Here is a 22,322-nt window from a genome sequence, read left to right on the forward strand (position 1 = left end):
AGTCTACCACCATTTCTACGGTTTTGAGTGTGTTCAGTTCCAGATTGTTCCGGTCGCATCACAAGGCTAGTTGTTCGACCTCTCGTCTATATGCAAATTCGTCATTGTCTCGAATGAGACCAATCACTGTTGTGTCATCTGAGAACTTCAGTAGTTTAACAGATGGATCGTTGGAGATGCAGTCATTGGTATACAGAGAGAAGAGAAGTGGGGAGAGCACACAGCCTTGGGGGGCCCCTGTGCTAATTGTACAGGTATTTGATGTGATCTTGCTTAGCTTCACCTGCTGCTTCCTGTTTGTTAGGAAGCTTGTGATCCACTTACAAGTCTGTTCAGGTAATTCAGGTAATTACAACTCTGTTCAGGTAGTTGCCAATTGTTTGACCATTCTAACACATAGTCAAGGCCTATGTTTGTGTTTGGGCCATTTCTGATTTCTTTAGTTTTTTTTGTACTTTTCAAAATGATAATTGTAAACCACCGAGAGTCAGTAGGAGTTGATAGCCTCTAAATTATATAAATAAACATGCAGGCTTTATGTTTTCTCTGTAAGACCAGGAGAAACCGTGGGTCTGTCATACTGCAACTGTAGATGCCAAAACCCAGAGCATGACACAAAATTCCCTTATTACCTCTCCTTACTCAGGCGGGGACTTGTAAAATTAAAAAAGGGCTCTTAGGAGAGCACATGCCATCACTGAACTGAATTTGGCTTTATTGCCAACCTATCCTTGTTTTGCTTCCCTTTTGCCCTCCCATTGTCAAAATTCCTCGTTCCCCTTTTCTTAACTCACCCTCTCCCACTTTTTTTCTTTCTGCTTCCTCATTCTTTAACTGTTCTTTTTGATTTTGGTGGTTTTCATCTCTCCCAGCAGTTTACTTGAGACAATTTTAGACGTAGTGAATTACACATTATAGCTTTCTGATTGAAGTAGATTACAAATATTTATCTGTTGTCTTATTGGCCCAGCCTTATATTTAAAATAATAAATTAACATTTTTGGGGGGGGGCAGTGCGTCTTACAGTCTGAAAAATATGGTATTCTTGAAGGTTGGCTGCAAGAAATTACTACAAATATATCTGCTAGTACACGTAGTCCTTGACTTATGACCATAATGGAACCCAAAATTTATGTTGCTAAGCAAGAGTTTTGTCCCATCTTATGACTTTTTTTGCCACAGTTTTTAAGTCAGGATATCCAAGGCGTTATGTAAGAATGTGCAAATCTTTTCACATTCATTTTTTAATTGGGGACAACAAAGTGATTGCAAAAGACACTAAAAATACATTTGCGGGAATATGCAGAAAAATAAAAAAAACAAGAAGTGGATAAATAAGCTTCTGCCCAGATTATCTGTTTCGATAATGCCTGTCAAATATTTTGAGAAGCCTTAAGAAATTTGATGGTTAGATAAATATAGGTGTCACTTTCTATTTGTGACTTCTGATTGTATGGCCTTTTAAGAGGATTAGAGAAACAGTTAGTATAGCCTTTGATAAGGGGTTTTGAAAGGGCAAAAATGTTTTGTGGAAACATTCTCAGTAACTTATAAGAATAAAACCTATGTTAAAAGGTCAAGGAAAATAACAGTATGTGAGCCAATGAATTTTGTATGACCTTTCTTATGTACTGTAGGATTTGACTTCCAAGAAACACTTGCACATATTGGCTAACTTGAGCAACGTGTTCCTTTCTGTAAATAAATGTTACATTCTGGCATTGGCCAAGAGTTCCAGACCAGCACTGGGTTGCATGCAATAGCTGTCCAGTGCTTATCTTGAGGTATGCCTAGAATCCTTTTCTGCTTTCTCCTACCCCACATATGTTTGATGCCATCAAAGCTAATAAGGCCAGCTATATCTTTGGCAATACATGTTCAACATAATGTCAGATTTTTAAAAATTGGTCCATATAGAAAGTTGTATTTTTTTTGAAGAAAAAAAACCATTCTTGCACTCGGAATAATTCCACTTGCATTGAAAGAAAAAGCAAGGAGAAAGTTAAAAAATATGATCCAGGGGTCTGCAGGAAAAAGACATTGACAGAACTTTATCTAGTGAAGAGCCTCATTCTATTCTCTGAATAGAAATAGCACTTCTGTTGGTGAACATTCAAGATGAAACCTACTGTTAGTTGATTATAATCTAGAGTGTGTTCTAATTTTGAGATGCTTAGTGGGGTGAGAAATATGCTGTAGTTATATCTAAATCTTCACCAGACCTTTAAGCAATGAATACTACTTGAATGGTTTTTGTTTATATTTGTCTTTGTATTTTTTAAATTAATGTTATTTTTATGAAGTTCCAGTCTACAGTTTGCTTTCCGTATTTTAATTATTCATTGAGAATCACTTTGAGATTTGGAAAATTCAGAAAAAGTATAGAAGTACATTTAGTAGTAATAACTGAAAAAGAGATGTTTGGGGAATGGTTTAATCAAGGGGAAAAAGATAAAACAGCTGAAGTATGAGAAAGAAGTAGAATCTTTGTCTAAAACTTAACTGCAACTCATCCGTATCCATTAAACTGACGTTATTCCAAAATAACCTTCCCAAACTCCAGATGGTTTGTACAGTAATTCCCATTATTCACAGTTACATTTGGGAGCCATGTTAGCTGAGTTGGCTTCTTGGGTGTTTAGTTAACCGGGTATGTTAATTTAAAATATTTTCAAGACCTAAAAATCTGGAGTTCTTATTCTGAAGCTTTCCTTATTAAATAACAAATTTGTGGTCCTAGCAAACAGATTTTATAAACTTTCATTTCAAAATGTTTTGAACACAATATTTCATGAAATGCCCTAATTTTGAGTGCAAAATGGGCTGTCAGGAATGCTGCAAATATTTTATAATGCTCAAAACTGCCCCCAATTTTTTTTGGCAAATTTACAAGCTTAAAATGAAATATTACATGCTAATTATTTGCAGTTTGTTTTTTAATTTCTAATCATGTCAGAATTCACTGACTATCATGTGTTGAAGCAAGATGTAGTAAAAAAAAAAGATCAGATTATCCGTTATGTTATCTAGATGTAGTAATTTGCCTTGTTACAGAATCTTAGATACTAGAAGGATTTAAACCAAACTTTTGGTTTTAAATGACTGTTTGGAGAATTCTGGCATCTACAGCCGTCTTCTGTAAATTAGTTGATCTTAATAATAGATAATTTTTTCCTTACTTCTTTCAAAGTTAGCAGCAAATATTATTTGCTAAATAAATCCTTGATTCCTCCTTTGGAATACTATCCCTACATACGTTAACATTTAAATAATATAATAAGGTAATATAGGGCAACCTTTCCCGGTCTAGCACCTTCCAGAAATATTAAAGTTGCTAAAATTACTTGAAAGCGTACTGTTTGGGAATGCTAAGCCAATGCATCTGGAGAGTGCTTATTTTGATAGGGACTTGCCAAAGGTTATCCAGTACAGTATCATCTTTTTCAATCTGCATCTTTCCAGTCACCCTTCTACATCCCATAACGAAATCGTTTGATCAGTGTTTACATAGAGTGATTTTGGTGCCGCAATGAACATGAAATAATAGCTTATTTGAGTGGGAGAGGAAAAACTGCTGGATATATAAAGGGGAAGTAAATTTTAACAGTAAGAAGAACCTGAGGAGAGGGGAGCCATCAAAATGCACTGTAAAATGGTTCACATTCCTTGTGTATATTAGTCATCTGTCATAATTTTAGAACACAAATATTCGTAGTTAAACTTCTTCTGATGCTGGCTATTAACTGCTAAAATGATATTTTACTAGTGATTACTTTTTTAATTAAGCCCATGTATTAGCCATAAAGCTGCTTGAGTGCATTGTAAATAAAATGCTGTAATAATGAAGTGCTTTAATTACATTCCCTAAAGTATGCATAGTACTCTGTACATTTTTTATTTAAATTTTTAACATGTTTTATTTTTTTTTCCTGAAAGGCAGTTTGAATCTAGCCGTAAAAGCTGAAGCTTTAGCCTTTTAAAGTCATTTGAGCAATTCCATGGCTGTTCTCCCAGTTAGTGAGTTTTCATGGCATTTGCAGCAAGCTAATTGCTTCTGCTAATAAATAATCTAAAATCAATGCTGACAGCAGTTAATTGGCAGAGAGACTTTATTCTGTAAAGCACTTGGCTAACGACCTCCTTTAAATTAATAGCATTAAGTGCTATGAGGAAATAAATCTGAGGAATTGCCTGTCATTTGCTTGTCATGTCTAATAACTTCCAATAATGATAGCTGATAGATTTTTGCACATTCTATTATTGAAGTTGGTGCATGTAATTATTCTCCTCATTATATGTAAACAATTAGCAATATTTGGTGTTTCCTTGCAATAAAGCTGTTGAATACAACTAGAGGTTAGAAATTCTTTTTGAAGCTAGATTTTGTTTCAGTTGAGTGTAGACATGTGCATGTCTGTAATTGCATGTATTTCCAGTGACTGCAACTGTGGGACTTTTCACTGCTCTCCTCTCCCCTGCATTCATCTTAATGCTCTCTCTCACCTATTCTGGGGGATTCCCCAAGTTTTATGGATGATATTTTGGAGCAGGACAATCTATTCCGTTAACAAATGTTATTTCGTTGTACTCTTAATTTATGCACTAAAAGAAGTGCAATGGAATGTAAAATCTAAAGAGGCGTATCTTGACTAAGAGAACCAAATTTTATTTTTAGCTTGAAGAAGTGATGGAAAAAGAAACATATAAGGCTGCTAAATTAATCCTTGAACGATTTGATCCAGAAGCCAAGAAGGCAAAGGTAGGGTCTGATCTCTCTACTAATTTTCTAGAAAATGCACCATAGAGAAAAACACTTTATAATATTATTATAATTGACAGGATGTTGAGCCGCCATCTGCTGGAGCATCTGCAGTTCCAAGACCTGGTCAAGGTAATAGCTCTACAAAACTTCTGCTTCTCATAAGGAAAATTGTATTTACACAATGTAATGTTTATTCCAAGAGGTTTTGAATAATTTGAAACATTGCTCTGTCAGGAATAGGATCTGTTCCTAAGCAAGAGTTAGAATAGGAGTAGTTCTTTGTGGATGAGTGAAGGGAGCATGGTTAAAAGAAGCAGAAGATTCCTCCCTCTCTCTGATAGGCATGGTGAACCCACGAAATTGGTCGACACAAATATCAAGGGATGTATGTAGGTTTTCCTGCCTGGCTTGACCCTAGATCCCAGGAACAACAAACCCTTTGGCTGCAAATAAAATGACTTAAAACCTTTTTTCTATTAGCCATTTTTTCCTCTCACAAGTCCATAGAGTTGGCAAAATTCAGAAGAGAAATTGTTATACATAAATACAAAGACCCCCTCCTGTTTTTTCAGAAGTGAAACAATATTAAAAAAAATTTCATATACATCCGGCAGAGAAATAAGACAAAGCTGAAGTTGTATTTTGAAGCCATAGAGAAAATATTTTTTCATCATGCCTTTTCCTCTAGTCATTTGAACATATACATGGATCATTTTCTTAAAGAGCTCTAAATAGGATGCAGAAATTTGAAAATAAGTTGGTCTGAAGTTGAATAGTTCAAGGCAGAATTTGAATTGTGTCTCAAATGATACAGAAATCACATAAATTCCTGGACCCGTGGGTGCTAATGCTATTCTTATCTACACTAGGAACATTTTGTTCGGAGATGGTCCCTGCCATAAATAATGATACTGAATTCAGAGCTACTCATTGCAGCTTTGCTGGAAGGGCAATTCTAGTTCCACTTGTATATTCCCATGGTTGTAATTCTGTATGACTTAATACTTTATCAGTAACAAATGTGCACACTATATTCAAGTTGGAGTCTGCTGAACTATCATTTTGGTCTGGTTTTGATTCAATTGGCTGACTCCTATCTGATCCTCAGTCACACCAACAAAATGACAAGGTCAGAGCAGAGCAACATGTTGATGGCATTTCAACACCTACTTCGGAACTCATTATCTATGGCAAATTCCTGCAGAGCCAAAGGCAGTTTTATGTATTAAGGATGATTTAACAAGCCTCCCCTTCCCTTTGAATGAGAGGTATTATGATAACGAACAACTCATTACTAACTAGGTATCTGATCTTTTTTTGCATGGGCTTGAAGTTGCTGTTCAGCCCCCTCCCCCAACAGAAATGTAACCACAGCATCTCACTGTTCCATTATCTAATTAACCAAATATTTCTCTGAAGTCAAAAATTGGAGCAACTTGTTTATTTCTGCATTGATCAGATCTGATAACACAGGAAAATTTCACTGTGTTTGGTAGATTTTGAATAGGGGTATGTTTGGATAATTATCTAGTGGTCCGAAGATCATTTGATTTATACTTGAATATAAGAGATTTGCATTTAAATGTAGGTTATGCCATTTATACACTTCTTCAAAAACACCAAGAGATACATCATTGCTTCATTGTTGTTCAGGTGAGACCCTCTTATACAGTGGTAGGATTAAGTGCAAGAATAGATTGCTGTGCTAACTTTAGTGCACTCTTCTGCTACTTTTGGAGTGCAATTTTCTTTCTTCTGCTTTGGCTAATACAAATATGTTGCCTGTTCTTGAATCACTTGGAATGCTGTTCTCTAAATTAAGTATGTGAATGTTCTGTCAGAACTTCGACATCGGACCCCAGTGCGAGAAAATGTGCCTCCACCTGTCCCAGTTACACCAAAACAGGGATCTCCAAAAGCTATGGGTCTAGTGCCACCACCACCTTCTGGCTTGCCAAGAGACATTTCAGCACCCGGGGGACCTCCGGAGAGAACTCTGTCATCAGCCTCACCGCCAAATATGTTACCGCGACATCCTGGGTCCCGTACTTCTTCAATGCCTGGAATGGGTAAACAGAGCACTTAATGTTGTTTACAGTTTATACTGTTTCCTCTAGTTACCAATAAAACAGGCCATTTTCAGACAGTATGGAAATAGCATTTTGTTGGGAAATAGAAGAGCAGTTATCTGATTAAGCAGGAGTTCCATATTCAATTAGCCATAACTCTTTACAGCTGGCACCTTATGATAGCGAAGCCTATTGCCTGAGCTCATTTAACTGTTATGGCTTCTTTGTTTAAATGGCAATAAAACTTTGCAGGATTCTGTAGTCAACAATATAGCATACCTTTTTATGTTCTTGCTTTAGGCAAGCTCCAGGCTTATATAAATCAGGTACATAAGAAAACACTTTCAGAATACATTCAGTTTCATACAAAGCTCTGGACATATTTTTAATGCATGTTTTGACATTTATTTAAATTTTTCTTCTAAGCAAAAAATGCAGTGCTGTAAAGACTAAACCATAAAATACTCAGGAACTGAAGAGGATTTTCCCTGTTAGCAGAACTTTCTAAAATAACAAGCTGTTAACCAGGAGTTAATATCACTTAGCATCTTATTTGAAACATTTGACCTCAATTTGTTTTAACTGAACTCGGAATTTCTGTTTTGTAGATGCATCTTTTTTCAGATGTGTATATAAAACTTTGCAATGAGTACTTCTCATTTATTCAACAGCATTTATATTGATATTGATTGTTTCCTGATTGCTTATTATACCCTATGACTATCATTAAATGTTGTACCTTAGAATTCTTGATGAAGGTATCTTTTCTTTTATGTACACTGAGAGCATATGCCCCAAGACAAATTCCTTGTGTGTCCAATCACACTTGGCCAATAAAAAATCCTATTCTGTTCTATTCTATTTATAGGCTACTTCAAACTGGGGGGAAGTAGGTAGCAAAAAACAATTCAGTGTATAATAAAATTAAAAAATCATAAACATTACAGTATTTTTAAATTAATCCTTGATGATTCCCCAAACCATACTAAATACCAAAAATGTAGCACCAATTTTACTTGAGTTCAGAAAGCAAGGAAGTTTGCAGTTTCCCATAATTCAGGTATTCCACGGAGTTGGGCTGCTGTTGAGAGAAGTCTTGTCACCTGATTCATAGTTTAGATGCTTCCTGCATTTAATGCTAGTTTTTTTGTTTTGTTTACATTTATATTACATTTAGTTAATTCTCAGGTTGCCTTTGTCCATCTTTTCCTGCTTCTGGGCAAAGTCCAAGTATTAAAGGATGAGATTATTTTCCAAGATGGATAGCTGGCTCTCAACATCCTCTGTACCTTGTATTTTTTTTTGCCTGTCTTGCTTTAAATTATGACCTACTTTGAGCCCTCTGTTTAATTTCAAGCTGTGTTTATGTAGCATAGCTACTCCAGTATTCAGTATGCTTGATTTTCCACATGATTGTCCTGGAGACAAAGTTATTAACTTTACTATATAGTAGGTGACATTGTCTAAGCCTGTCTTCCCCTACATTGCACAAACACAGCTCCACATCTAGGCATGTTTATGTTGTCAGTCTAAATGGTACCTGACTATATCCAAAGAAGCTAAGTTAAACAGGACTTCTTGGTTCTTTATATAGAATGTCAGAATGTGATACTGCAGTGGAAGAAATAAACTGAAAGCACTTCATGCAAGAACATTTCTCCTTGAGAAGTGAGAAGATCTGAATACCAAGTTCTTGCCATCAAGAACTCCCACTATAGAAGTATTTAGTTTGCGTTAATTCTTTGTTTGATTTTACTATAAATAGGAATCATTTTATTGGAGCCAATTAGCAGATGCAAGTCTGCGTATCCACGGGAACGCATTGGTGCAGTAATGGGAAATGGCAGGAGTTGAGTCTGTGAGGAACTCTTGCAGGATGAGTGAATGATTATGAAGCCATGTATGAGGAAACTTTATATTTACTTACTTTGCGCTGTTTTGGGCTGTTGCTGATTTGGAATGGGGACTTTTTAGTTCTTTTAAAAATAATTTTTGTATATGGTGGTGGTTCAGCTCTCACAACCCCAATAATCTGATAGGTCACTTACAGATCGTCATATACTTCATAGCAATATAAAATTATTTTAACTTTTTTAACTTAACTGTATTAATAAAAGCTGAACCATACGTTTAGAGAAAGTGATTATTAATAAATTATTATTGTATTATTAATAATACAATAATAATGTAATATAACAATATAAATAGGTAATGCTATAACATTATAAATCCTAAATGTAGACTGTGAATTCTTTGAAGACAGCCACAGCTATTATTTCATGCTGTCACATGAAAATGGTGGCTCTAAATACAAGCAAAACATTATTTATTTTGGAGTTCCAATCAGCAAGCCAGATTCTGTTGATGAACAGGTCATACCTGTTGCAGAGACCTGTTTTTCAATGAATAGTTTGTGTCTTGTTTTTTTCACCTCTTTTTGGCCTTTGGGCACATTGAAATTTTGAAAGTGTGTTGCAATTGCCCTGAAAGCCCCATTTGCAAAATGACCATTGTAGTGACAGGACTCATCACAAACTAAAAATTCAAGTGTGTTGTGAAATTGGGAGGTTGCCAAGAGAAAGATTCATTGGCACAGTGATGCTAATTGGCATTGCTAAAGCTTCCGGATGTTAATAAAATTATCTTCTGAATTGTATTTTAAAAAAATATTATTTTGAACTTTCTTTCACAAGCCACACAGTGGTCTTCCAGCACATTGGCAATCTTGCTTCTTATTTCCCAGTAATGTCTTTTTTTCCCCTCAGCATTCAGTACTAATTTTGCTACATCTGTGTGTGAGTGTAATACAATTGCTGCCCTACTCTAAAATCATTTTTTGATCTGAAATTTTAAAAATCAAGCTCTGTCCTAAGCAAGTGATAGAAGATTTCCCTATTGCTCTGCTTTGATGTATTGATCCCATGATAGATCTAATGTTTGTCTGTGACAGACAGAGGCTAACCTGTGCTTCACTTTGGAGGCATCCAGCAATTGATTCTTTCCAGGATTCTATACAAGTTGGCAGTTCGAATGGGTGCAGCTTATCTTCTATGGATTTGGGGTGGGGGCAGTATATGCCAAAGATACATTTGAGGCAGGAAAGAAGAAACCTTAAATGAAAGGGAACGGTTGATAATGTTGTTATGTGGAATCTATTTGTCTTTAGTCTAGTAGGGTAGGACTATGTCTACTATGTCCTACTAAATTTCTGAATACTTTGTATGGGTAGCTTCAGGTGCCTCTGGCAGACAGATGTAAGACTTAAAACAGATGTAAGACTTAAAACAATGGAGGGAAGAAAAAATAATGCACCCTTCCATTTTTTTTAAAAAAATTACCCATATCCATTAATTGTAATCATTGTTAATGATAATTGTTAAATGTGATCAATTTTAAGTATATCTTTTGGCAATTAGGAAATGAACACCCTCAGTTAATTCAGTTTTGTAGCATATACAATGACAATCCTGGTGATGGTATTGGTACAGGAATTTCATTGATCATTAACACTGTATGTAATATTTAACTTATAATGCATCCTTAGCAGCATAAAAATAATCAAGTTTCTTGAGCTACAATTTCCCATCTTATGAGAAATAGCAGTCAAAGTCCATATGACTGCATTTAATTAGCTTTAAACTAGAAAAGATCATTCATTTTTTCATTACATTATACTTTGTGGAAGAGAATCAATTTAACATGTATTATTACAGAGCTTCCATATGTCTAAAAATTAATAACCAGCAGGTAGTTGAGAGTTTGCCAAGCTTTGCAGAAATAGCCAACCTGCCCACAATTATTGCTTTTGATGTTCCTATTAATTACCGTTGTCCATATCAGCATGAAGAATAAGAAGTGTGCTTAGATGGTTTGTTACTGTGCCAAGTAACTGGAGAGATTCTTGGGGCACATGAGCTCTTGTTTTAGGCTTCCTAATTGTAGTTAGGCTTTACTTTGCAATAGACAGTTCCAGTTGAGATTGCATTCAAAATGTGCATAATAATAATCATCTTGAGTGCTAATTTGTTTTTTGTTTTTGTTTTATTTTCGTTCTCTGTTCCTAAAATTATTTATTTGGAAAAATATTCCCTTTTGTTGGCAATTGGACATTGTTGGACTCTTATTAATCTGTGTAAAATAAAATAGAGTCTTATTCAATTTGTCTAATAATTATAATTAATGTTTGCAGTTTATATCCCTAAATTTGTTTTTTTCTATTTGTGATAGTAAAGTCTGGCAGAGTTTGGGCCTTAAGAATTCTTGACTTCAGGGAGCAAATACTTCAAGCTACTTCCTAATCTGACGTTCTCCAGATATGTTATATTACAACTTCCACAATTTTCAAGAAGTAATTCCAAAATATATTGTAGTCTAACAGTGTCTAAGAATTGACATTGTTGCTAGACCAACTTGCAAAGGAATGTGCCTTCATAGATTTGAATGGAAAACATCATGGGGAACCTAATGGAAGAAAGTCTACCAGTATTGCTTTGCTTGACTGATAAGAAATAACCATGTAATTTAAACATAAATTTTTAAACACTTTCATGATATTTGATCCAAAACCTGTTTCTTCTCAAGAAATCTATGCATGACAAATTTCCATGTATTTTTCATTCAGTATCCATTGAGAAACATTAATATACAGTCACCATAAATAGTTTGATTTTTCTGAATAAATATATTACCTGGTTGGTTGGTCAGGCTCTGGTCCATCCATCTGTCCTCCATCTATCCAGTTTATATTGTAGCCACCCACTTGTCAAAAGACTATATGGCCAACTACGGTTAAAAACATCAGCTACAAAGAAAAATTGTAAAAATAATAGGACATAAAAAATTAAAAGATACTGCATTGGGAACTAGTCAGCTTACTCATAATTGCCACAGCCTTGTGCGCTATCCTGGCTCAGTGTCTAGTTTGAAACTATTAGGCTTCTATTTAAAAATGTGTATGTTATATGTGTTACGCTAGAGCTGGTAGTCCTTTGGGACAAGTAGTAAGGCAGATTGTACCCAAAACAACAGTCCTTTAGAGGACAGCACTTCCTCCCACAAGGCATGGATAATAGCCATCCTTCTCCTCTAAATAAGATGCTTGAGAACACTCTTGATGACATTACAATTTGATTATCAGAGCACAGCATGTTTTACCAATCCTCAACAGCTGAGCCATTCTGTGGAGCATAATGGTAGCAATTGGAAATTAAGCCTCTTCCTTTCTGAATTAACATATTACACATTTTTGATGCTTAATTGTTGCTTGAATTCTTTTTTTTTTAAGTACTAGAGTAGGCAGATCTTGATCTGATCTAATGTACTTAAATACATACTTGCTTTTTTTTTAAAGCTATACTTTAAATATTAAGGTATTCGTTAATGAAACATTCATCAGTGAACTAGTCTTTCTGATTTAAAAAATCCCCAAGATTAAAATCATCACTGCATTAGAGCGTGACACTGAAATGAAATTTGAAAGCAGGGATTTACAAATATGCTGATGTTGTTTGTTAATATTAAAAATAATTATGTTTCATTTGACCCAATAAACCCAGTTCTTCAGGCTGACTACAAGGTGAGCTGCATATTAAAATCACTAAAACAGTAGAACACAATAATAAATACTCTAGGGAGGGAAATAAGAATATATAAAAGCTACTAGTCTAATATGGGCAGTTAAAATCAAAGTTATTTATAAAACACTTAGGAGAAGAAAAATGCTTTCGTTTGTCATTAAAATTTGCCTTGGAATAGGAGGGAATGGAGTCTTCAAGCAGAGCATCCTTCTGGATAGGAGATGGAGAGTGCTGCTCTTTGCAGCCTTATGGAGAGCTTGCCAATGATTGCTGGACTACCTCCTGTGATAATATTGGGGAGCAATTGTTACCTGGCAGTGATTCTACTGTAGTATTGTTAAGACAGGAATGGATGCCAAAGTAAAAGCATTCACCTGAGGTATGGTCAGATGTGTTCCCATGTGTAATCCAGTACCTGGAGTGAGGTGTTTTTTTCTACTCTGAATTCTGTTTTGCTCACAGAGCAAAAGCTGACTTCTTTCTATGTAGCTTCTTCCTGTTCAGGGGCTGTTTCCCATAATTAATGATAAGGAAGTGACCATGGGTCCATTTAGCTCAGTATTGTTGGCACCGATGGTCAGCTGCTCTTTAAGACCTTAAATCGGAACATTATCAATTCTTCCTGAAAAGGCCAGTACAGTGGGATATAATGTAATTTCTAGAATATGTTTGAGCCATTTTCCTATAGTGTGTCTCATATAGACTGAAACATTTTTATTTCCACTGAAGTTATATTAGATTGAAAGCTACTTTTGTCTTCCAGGCCTTCATCCTCCAGGACCCCCGTTGGCCAGACCTATCCTTCCTCGAGAAAGGGGAGCGTTAGATAGAATTGTTGAATATTTAGTTGGGGATGGTCCACAGAACAGGTAAAATATTGCTCATAATATAACTTGTTCTGGCCTATGGCTGTAATAAACTGAAACTGTTAACTGTTAACTCATAATATAATTCATACATTAAATGAATTTTATAGCCATGGCATGAAGTGGTAGCAATTTCTTACCTTACTTTGTAGATAACATTAGAAATTGATGTCTACCTACTCCATCTGAGATGTCTCTGAGACGTCTTCAATTCTTCATTCTTCAATCCTTCTGGTCCTTGAATTCCCTCACCACCATGCCCATTATTGAGAATTCCGGGGGTTGAGACCCAGATTTGCAGAGAGCATCTAGATTGGTGCTGCCAAATAACAGATATTCTTGCTGTGGTTTTTCTCCTTGGTTTTCTTGTCTCTTGTATAAGTTAGGGAAAGTAAAGAAAGCCATGTGGAATCGGGCTCCTTACAGTGTCAACCGAGATACTGTACAGATGGTTCTCACTTAACAAACAGTGGTTTAGTAATTGTTTGAACTTACAGTGGTGCTGAATGAGTGGCAGTTACAGTTGGTCCTGGTACTTAGGTCACTTGCATTGTTTCCACGATCATGTATTTGTAATCCAGGCACCTGGCTGGTAATTAAAAAGTCACAGCATTTCATGGTCCTATGATCATCATTTGCAACCTTTGTGACTGGTTTCTGACAAGCAGAGTCAATGGTGAAACGGGCAGAAGGTCTCACATGGCAACCACATGATATTCTTGCTTAATGACTGATTTGCATAATGATGGCAACTGGAATTTCCATTGCAAAGCAGTGTGGTTATATAACGTGCTTTATGTCTGCACTGCTTAGAGATGGAAATTCCAGTTCCAGTTACCATAGTTAAGTGACAACTACCTGTATACCTAGTCAGAAGTCAATGGTACTAAGTTCAATTAACTTTAATTTGATTGCAGCCGTTGTGTATCTTTCTAATAATATATGTAAATAGTTTCACAGCAGTTTTTTTTATCTGAGAAGAATAGCCACAAATTATAATAATATATAACTGATGAGGCCAGATATGTCAACTATTGCTTAATAGAAACCTTTACAAAAATTAGCATGGTGAGAGTTCAAAATAATGATACTTAAGAAACCAAATTGCAGATCCTAGACTAAAAATATTTAGATGCTGCCCGGAATTTGCAATTATTGTATATTTATAAAAAAAATCTATTCAGCACCCTATTTTGTCATCTGCACACATAACTTAAAGGCAGGAGATGATGAGGCAATAGGCACTTGAGGTTCCTTCAGATATTATACTAAATATGCGGACATTGTGGAGTGGAGTCCAGAGATCAGGTGTAAGTTAGAGGACACATGGGGATAAGCATATTTCTGAATTTTAATGCTGTCTGATGTGAGACTACTTGAATTGTTAAACTGATAATTTTGGCTCTGATCCTTTCTTTAGATACGCCCTGATATGCCAGCAGTGTTTCTCACATAATGGGATGGCTTTGAAGGAAGAGTTTGAATATATTGGTAAGAACAAATCTTTTTAGTCCGCTATATCAGTACTAACCAAGGTGCGCTTAGGCTTATATTTATATATCATATTGGTTTTTCCTTTAGATTAAAAACTTCGTTCTTTGATCTAAAAGTTCTTGAAATTGTTATTATTTTTTTTGAAAAGCTTAAAGAAAACTAATTATTTACCATGCACATATTTACCACACTGTTTGGGGGAGTAGGAGTCAAATCTATCTGGAAAGCACCTGATTGGAGAAGGCAATTTTCTGAGAACTGCAGGTATACAAGCTGGCTATAGAAATGAAGTCTTTTTTTCGTACTCTTAAAACTATTTTGGTATAAATTCCTTGAATTGTTTTAAAGTTTTAGGCCCTTATTTTACCAGAATTTAAACAAACAGCAGAATTGGTGGAAAACACTAGAAATGAAGCAGGGGCAGGCTCCAGGGTTATATTTTAATTTTATGTTAGTAATTTAAGGTAGCATAGCCATTGGTGACAGAGGTGTTAGTTTTGCTTCTTATCAGCAAACACAAATCAGCATGCAAGTAGTGCAGATACAGGGTCTTTTTCTCTTTCATTTGGATATATCCTCCCATGTGCTCTTAGCTTTGTGAGTATGTTCAAGACAATAATCAATGCACTTATGATGTTCCTGCACTATCAAGGTACCAGAATGTTTTGTTGAAATACATCCTCAATCTCTCTTCATGTATAGCTAAAATATTGACTTTTCCAACAGATTTCTTTTTCAGCTACATTGATGTAGGCTTATTAGTTTGTATCAGTTATACTCTGCATATAAATGACATATTAAATTTTATAGGCTGACATTTGCCTGCTTGCTGTAACTCTTTGGTTTGGGATAAGCTGTATTTTTCCAGAAATATATAATGCAGTATTTTCCCAACTTTATCTGAAACCCCACTTTAATTCATGAAATATTAACAGCAATGCTTGGTAACCAAAATTTAACATTTTATAAATATTCAGAATCTGTATGCATAGCAAAAGATTTGTGAATCAACTTATTGTTCCGGTAGGTGTTCCGGTAGGTGGGCCGGAATAGCTCAGGCTGTAAGGAGCCTGTTATTAGAACACACTAGCCTGCAATTACTGCAGGTTCAAGCCCGGCCCAAGGTTGACTCAGCCTTCCATCCTTTATAAGGTAGGTAAAATGAGGACCCAGATTGTTGGGGGGGCAATAAGTTGACTTTGTAAATATATAAATAGAATGAGACTATTGCCTTATACACTGTAAGCCGCCCTGAGTCTTCGGAGAAGGGCGGGATATAAATGTAAAAAAAAATAAAAAAATTGTTGAGTCCATGTCAACTTCAGTTTTTCCTCACTTTTTTAAAAAAATGAGGTTTATTGTGATTGATAGAATTTATCAAATGCTTACTACTTGTATGATTGAATTGATAATTTGTCCTAAAAGCATGTTGATAATCTGTAATCTGTATTCTAAAAAAATAATGTATCTTTTTAACTTTTAAAAGTTATTAAGTTTTAAAAAGATTACAAATAATACTTAAAAATATTTCCTGAAAGGCACTGATTATAATTTGTAACATTATATATAAACTATATACAGCTATCAAAAGGTGCTCTACGCTAAAAAAAATGCAAAATAGAAATTAGTAAATAATCCTAGTGTTATTATGTAACATTATGATATACCATCATCATTATTATAAAATATATATAATCTCAACAAAAAGATCCTGGGTATTGAATCTTCCAAAAAATAAACCAGTATCTTATTAAAATAAAAATAACCAGTATCCTATTAATCTCTTTAAAATATCTAATTGAAACAAGATAGATACATAAAGATAGATACATAAACAAGATAGACACATAAAGATGTTCATTTTTATATTATTTTCATACTAATTTTGTATATATTATACACATACATGCTTATCATGTATGTATGTCAAAAACCATTGTCATCTGGGCAATTTTGAAATGTTCCTATTCACTAAAATGGATATGTTCATGTCATGTAAATATTACATATTTTGGTTTTCTTCAAATATGTAATTTTTGAGCATAATTTTTAGCTTGGAAATATTTTTAGATGGATACTTGCAGATTCCATTTATGTTCTGAATTTTTGCAGAACAGACTACTTGAAGAGAAATACATTACAGATGATTCCCACATGCCTGGTATAAATATTCCCGCAAACACTCAGATTTGAATCTAAACTCCCTATAAAACTACAGAATATGAATACATTACCTGTTGTCTTCAAGATCTGAATTTGCTCTTCTTTAGTCATGACAAAACAGATTACTTTCTTCTTCAGAAGACAACATTTCAAACCATTAAAAATTTCAGGTCCTTTGTTGCATCTCAGAAACATTAAAAATCTCAGATCCTACTGCTATATAAATATAGCAGGAGACCTCAGTTGATGAAGAATGTTGACTTAATAATTTAAATCATCTTAAAATAACTTTATATAATGATCTTTTAGCCTCATGTCTTTATTGTCTGATACTGTTTCAGTAGATCACATAATTCCCTTTTTACCACATTCAATCCAAAGTTAAAATATAAAGATTGATCAGTGCATTTGTCCCACAAAGTAGCTTTTACTGTTTAAGTCTTAAAAATTTCAAGCTGTGGGGAAAACCCCTATTAGGTAGATTGCCATCTTTTTTTCCCCTTGAAGCTCAAAATCCAGGCAACAGTAATCGGTATACATTTGGGAGGTAAGCAAGAAGCAGAATAGGGTTTTCTGAATGAAGTAGCAGCTGTTTCTTGGGACAAAAAGTACCAGGCCTCTAATCAAGCCATTTGTCCTCTTCATCACTACGCCTCTGTCATCAAGATGGCTCCCTCTGCTTATTATCATTCCTATTTTACTCTTTCCCTCTATTTGCAGAGCTTTAAAGGGAAGAGATGCATAACTTTTAAATTTAAAGATAGATCAGTTAAATTCTAACTGCTTACCTATTTCTTCCCTCTGTTGGGACTGCAGCCAACGACTAGTAGAGAATACTGATAAAAGAATCTTTACTAAGTCAATATTTCAGTAGATAGATGGCTTATTAAAGTGGTGGCCTCCAGACATACGGCTGTGCTTATTTTCTATACAAATGGCTTAGCAGAGGCAAACTGCTTAAAACAGTAGGTAAATGTGGCCTCAAATTCAGAATGGATATAAAAAGCTGCTTTAAGATTCCTTTGTCCTTCTGTTCATTCATGGAATCCATACCCTTCAGTTGGACAAAATTGGAAAGTATCGGGCAACAATTATTGAACCAAGATAACTCAGATGGGCTAAGTTACAGAATGCTGGAACCCCAAGATTCCTATGGAAAAAAAACTTGGGAAAGTTGTGGCCGGTTCAGTGCCACCTCAGCTTTTGGCTATACTTCCTAGAAAGTGTAGGTTGCATGATAAAAGGTAAGATGGGAAGACTGTATGCCTGCCCACCTACTCCCTCTGGTCCCTGCACGCAGTTGGATGGTGGCAAGATCTGACAGGCAAATTGGCTATTTTGGAACTGAGGAGGAAATTTGAAATCCCTTACTAGCGGTGGGTGGTGAGAGAAGGATGAGGAAGTGACTTGAATGCCTAATGGTGAGGTAGGGCTAGCTGGAGAATGCCAGCAGTTGACAGCTGAGCCCTCTTCCTCCATGGAGAGCAGGGACATGTTGAGATGGGGATTGGGGTGGGGAGTGGGGCTACAGTTTTCCTCATGGTCCCTGACTCCCTTTGTTCCCCTTCTCCCAGTAAAGTAGCAGGCAGTTCTTAAATTGAGCTGAGGAGGAAGAAGAGTGATTTCTGGTGTTCCCTGCCAGCTTCCCACAAGCAAAGTCAATGAGAAAGCCAGCAGGAAGTCAAAAGTTCCTCTTGCTCCTACTGGTACACGCAGTTGGCTGGTGGCAAAGCCTGATAGGGTGAGCGATGACTGGCTGTTTTGAAATTGAAACTGAAATTTGTAATCTTTAAATGGTGGTACCTGCTTGCAAGTAGGGCTGTTTGGAAACTATCGGCAGTTACCAAGTGAGCTCTTTTCCTGGTGAATGAGGAAGCTGGCAGAAAATTGGAAGTTGATCCCTTTCCATTCCCATTGCTTTTTTGCTCATCTGTGATCACTTTGTTTCTCTGCTTAGGTAAGGAAATCTCTTTGAAAGGAGACGCAATAGGTTACGTATTGTCTAGTGCAGGGGTGTCAAACTTGATTTCATTGAGGGCCTCATCGACCTCAGGGGGCCAGTGGGGTGACACCAGGGTGGGCGTGGCCAGCTCAACGTAACTCGTCAAGGCCCTGTTTTTGACCCCTAAGGTCTCCTAAAACTTTCTGCCAGTGAAAATGGAGTTTGAGGGTCAGGCTCTGTTTTTGCTGGCAGAGGGCTGCAGGAGGCTGTTGCAGCCGAAAATGGACCTCACAGGGGCTGCGAGGAAATAGAACATAATCTGCAGATCACTGCAGAGGTCCTGTTGAAAAATGTAGCTAATGCTTAAATTATTGTCTGTAGGTCCTTTGCTTATGCAAAAGTGATCAGCATGGCAGAGATGTCAGGAAACTTTTCCTCTGACTACATCACAGAAATAATTGTCTGAACTATGGAGGAGGAACCCTTGAGAGGTCTGAAATATTTGGGAACAAAGGTCTTCAGACTGATGAAACAGAAATTGATGCATTTTCTGAACCACACAAGATGCATTTGAAAACAAAAAAGGAAGCATTTGAAGAAAATGCTCAGTGTGGCTCTATTATGCTTTGGGGTGTGTATGTTGCACAGAACACTTACACAGATGGAAGGAAGTATAAATTGAACTAAATATCAACATACCATAGAAGCTAATATAATATCTCACAATTAGTGAATAAATTCAAAATGAAAAAAAGTTTCAGCAAGATAGTAATCTAAAACATACCTCTAAATAAACCATGAAATGCTTACCAAAATTAAAGATATTGAACTCACCTTCACAGTACCAGAAGTTTGAATCTGCTCGTATATCTCAAAGCAAGAAGACCTAAGAATATTTGCAAGCTAGAAAACTTTTGCAAGGCAGAATGGGAGAAAATTCGAAAAGCAACAATAAGCATTTAGAAAAAATGTTTCTTACAAGAAACATTTGAAAGCTGTGATAACTATCAGCGAGGTATTACAAAGTATTGATTGGAGAGGTGCCCAAAATGCTACTCCTACCATGTCTGCCACAATCATTCTTTTCTTGTGTTGAATTTGTAAACGATAGCGCATAAGTTGTAAATATGTATTCAAATTTACATAAAGATGTATACAGTGTAGATGTTTATTTTCTCTTAGGGGTTTATGGAAACATACCATTTGACCAGGACTGTCTAAATGTTTGGGTACAACTGCAGTGTTGGAGCATGCCCAGAAAAGCACTGAGCTCTGTTCTCCCCTTACTTCTACTAATCTCACTTGGGCGAAGCATTTTCAGCATCCCTATTCAGGTTGAACAAGACATGACAAGTTGATTTACCTGAAATGGGAGGAGCTGCAGATACCCTGTTCTGAAACTAAAAAGGCTTTATATGCTAAAGCCGACACTCTGAATTGTACTTGGAAGCTGAACAATAACTAATGCAGTGCCTGCAAAATCATTCCTCTGTGGTATTGGCGATGTTCATTGTCAGCGGACAGTGACAATGCCAATGACAAGTAGAATGCCAATAGGTGCTCCCTTCTGCACTTTCTGGGTAGTCTTCAAAAATAGCAAAGTGCATTGTAGTCATCAGTTGGAATGGTAAATGAGGCCATGGGTGACTGATGTGGGGCATGAAGCTCCAGGAAGGGCTTTAACTAGTGCACTAACCAAAACTGGTGTCCTCAAGAGTAACATCAAAGAATAAAAATAAATTATAACAAGTGTAAACAAGAGCCCTGAAGTGAGTTTGGTGAGTTCATTCGATATGCCTATATAATCTTTTGTGCAGCCTTTCGGTGTGCCTACTGTTTTTTCCTGAATCCTGCAAGAAAAACCAGACCACAAGCTCCACGGCTTCCGGATTTCAACATTGAAAATAAGCCAGCTGCTGTGATGGAGAGCAGGACTGAAGTTCTGCAGTCGGAGGAGGAAAACATACAACAGCCTGAAACGGAAAAAGGTATGTAGATAGGAAACCCCAGTTATTCAATGAAAATAGAATCAGCGTAGTTTGTTCAAGCGATTTGAGGGATTTGCATTTTTCTTGTGAAGGTAACAATGAAAGATTGTCAGTGTATGTATGATACCACATATCTATAGCTAAAGACCACAAGTGGACACTGCAGAGAAATCTTATATATTGCTTTCTTTAAGAATGCTATCTTGGATCATATATGTATGATAATATATGTAGTCTTCTTTATTCCTTACAATTTAGAATTCTTGGTGGAGGGGGGTGATATTTGGAGGCAAAATGCAGCTACAGGAACATCTCAAGCCTTTTCGATTTTTCAGGAATAGTTTCTCTTTGCTATCTGATATTTTATTCTTAAATTTGTTTTTTTTAAAATAAATCTTGGGTTCTTCTGTTAATTAATTACCAATATTAAGAATTATATTCACTTATTAAGGGATTTGGGTCATCATGTGGTTACAGCTCATAGTTTGGGGCACATCATCAGGTTGAGGTGAATTGAAGGTCCAGATTTTATTCTAAATGAAAAAATTGGAATGTTAATTTTGATGTTTCCCCAAAGGATAGAAAATCTAATAAAACTGACTTGCTTAAAAATGGGGAATTCAAAGAGAGGTTGTCAAATTTAATTTACCAAAGTTCCTTTAAAGAAGTTTTATAAATTTGAAATGCATCTTGTATGCAGCTAACAGGAAAAAGAAGCATTGTAAAAATATAATTTAGACTGTTAACTATTGATTTCTTCTGTGATGAAATCACCCTGTGATGAAGGGATGAGGCTTTTGTGAGGCTTTAGGCAGAAGACTCTCTTCAGAATATACTGGAAAACATAACTGGTGATGATTGGTAGAAATAATGATGATGGCCAAAAATACTTTTGTAACCTTTTACAATGCTGGCTGATATTTTTCCATATGGCACAAACAAGCAATTTTTCAAAATCTGTAAGATAACTTACAAGGATGTAGGAAGAGCCCTTTCAGATGAAATTGAAGGAGCATCTGATACACGAACAAGGCATAAAGGAAACACTCCTTTCTTGCTTAAGGAGTGCTTGATTTTTCAGTGAGTAATGTTCAGCAGCAGATTTTATTTGGCCATAGTACTAAGCTATAATATGCATGTTTGATTTTTGTAAAGCCTAGTCTGATAAGGAAACTTAATCCAAAGAACACCGTGATTTCTTTCAGGGCAAGAAAACATACTTTGAAACTATGATTTGCAAATCCTTCTTTAGGAATCCTGGCTTGCAATATCTCTACTCAGAAGTAATCCTTATTTGTTTTTGTGCTCTTCCCAGAGTAGGGAGTCAGTAGAAGAGATGAAGGAAAAAGAAACCAGGAATTGACAAAACAGTCCAGTGCTTATTCTTCGAGATTTTCTTTGACTTCTTGGGGGAATCATCATTAAAACAAATCCTGGGTTAGCGTGTTAGCTATGAAAGCTG

General features: G+C 35.9%; 1 protein-coding gene across 9 annotated transcripts in view; it reads left to right on the forward strand.

Moving 5' to 3' along the window:
- Window positions 1–22,322, forward strand: part of LNPK (lunapark, ER junction formation factor) — a 56,481-nt gene that overhangs the window by 29,324 nt on the left and 4,835 nt on the right. For all 9 annotated transcript variants that reach the window (XM_058190083.1, XM_058190121.1, XM_058190058.1 and 6 more), the window contains 6 exons: window positions 4,676–4,759; window positions 4,840–4,891; window positions 6,604–6,831; window positions 13,171–13,276; window positions 14,694–14,764; window positions 20,690–20,860. In XM_058190083.1, coding sequence (XP_058046066.1) covers window positions 4,676–4,759; window positions 4,840–4,891; window positions 6,604–6,831; window positions 13,171–13,276; window positions 14,694–14,764; window positions 20,690–20,860 — 712 coding nt within the window. The remainder of the gene's footprint in view (window positions 1–4,675; window positions 4,760–4,839; window positions 4,892–6,603; window positions 6,832–13,170; window positions 13,277–14,693; window positions 14,765–20,689; window positions 20,861–22,322) is intronic.

The sequence above is a fragment of the Ahaetulla prasina genome, chromosome 1 (assembly GCF_028640845.1).
Source record: "Ahaetulla prasina isolate Xishuangbanna chromosome 1, ASM2864084v1, whole genome shotgun sequence".
Taxonomy (NCBI): domain Eukaryota; kingdom Metazoa; phylum Chordata; class Lepidosauria; order Squamata; family Colubridae; genus Ahaetulla; species Ahaetulla prasina.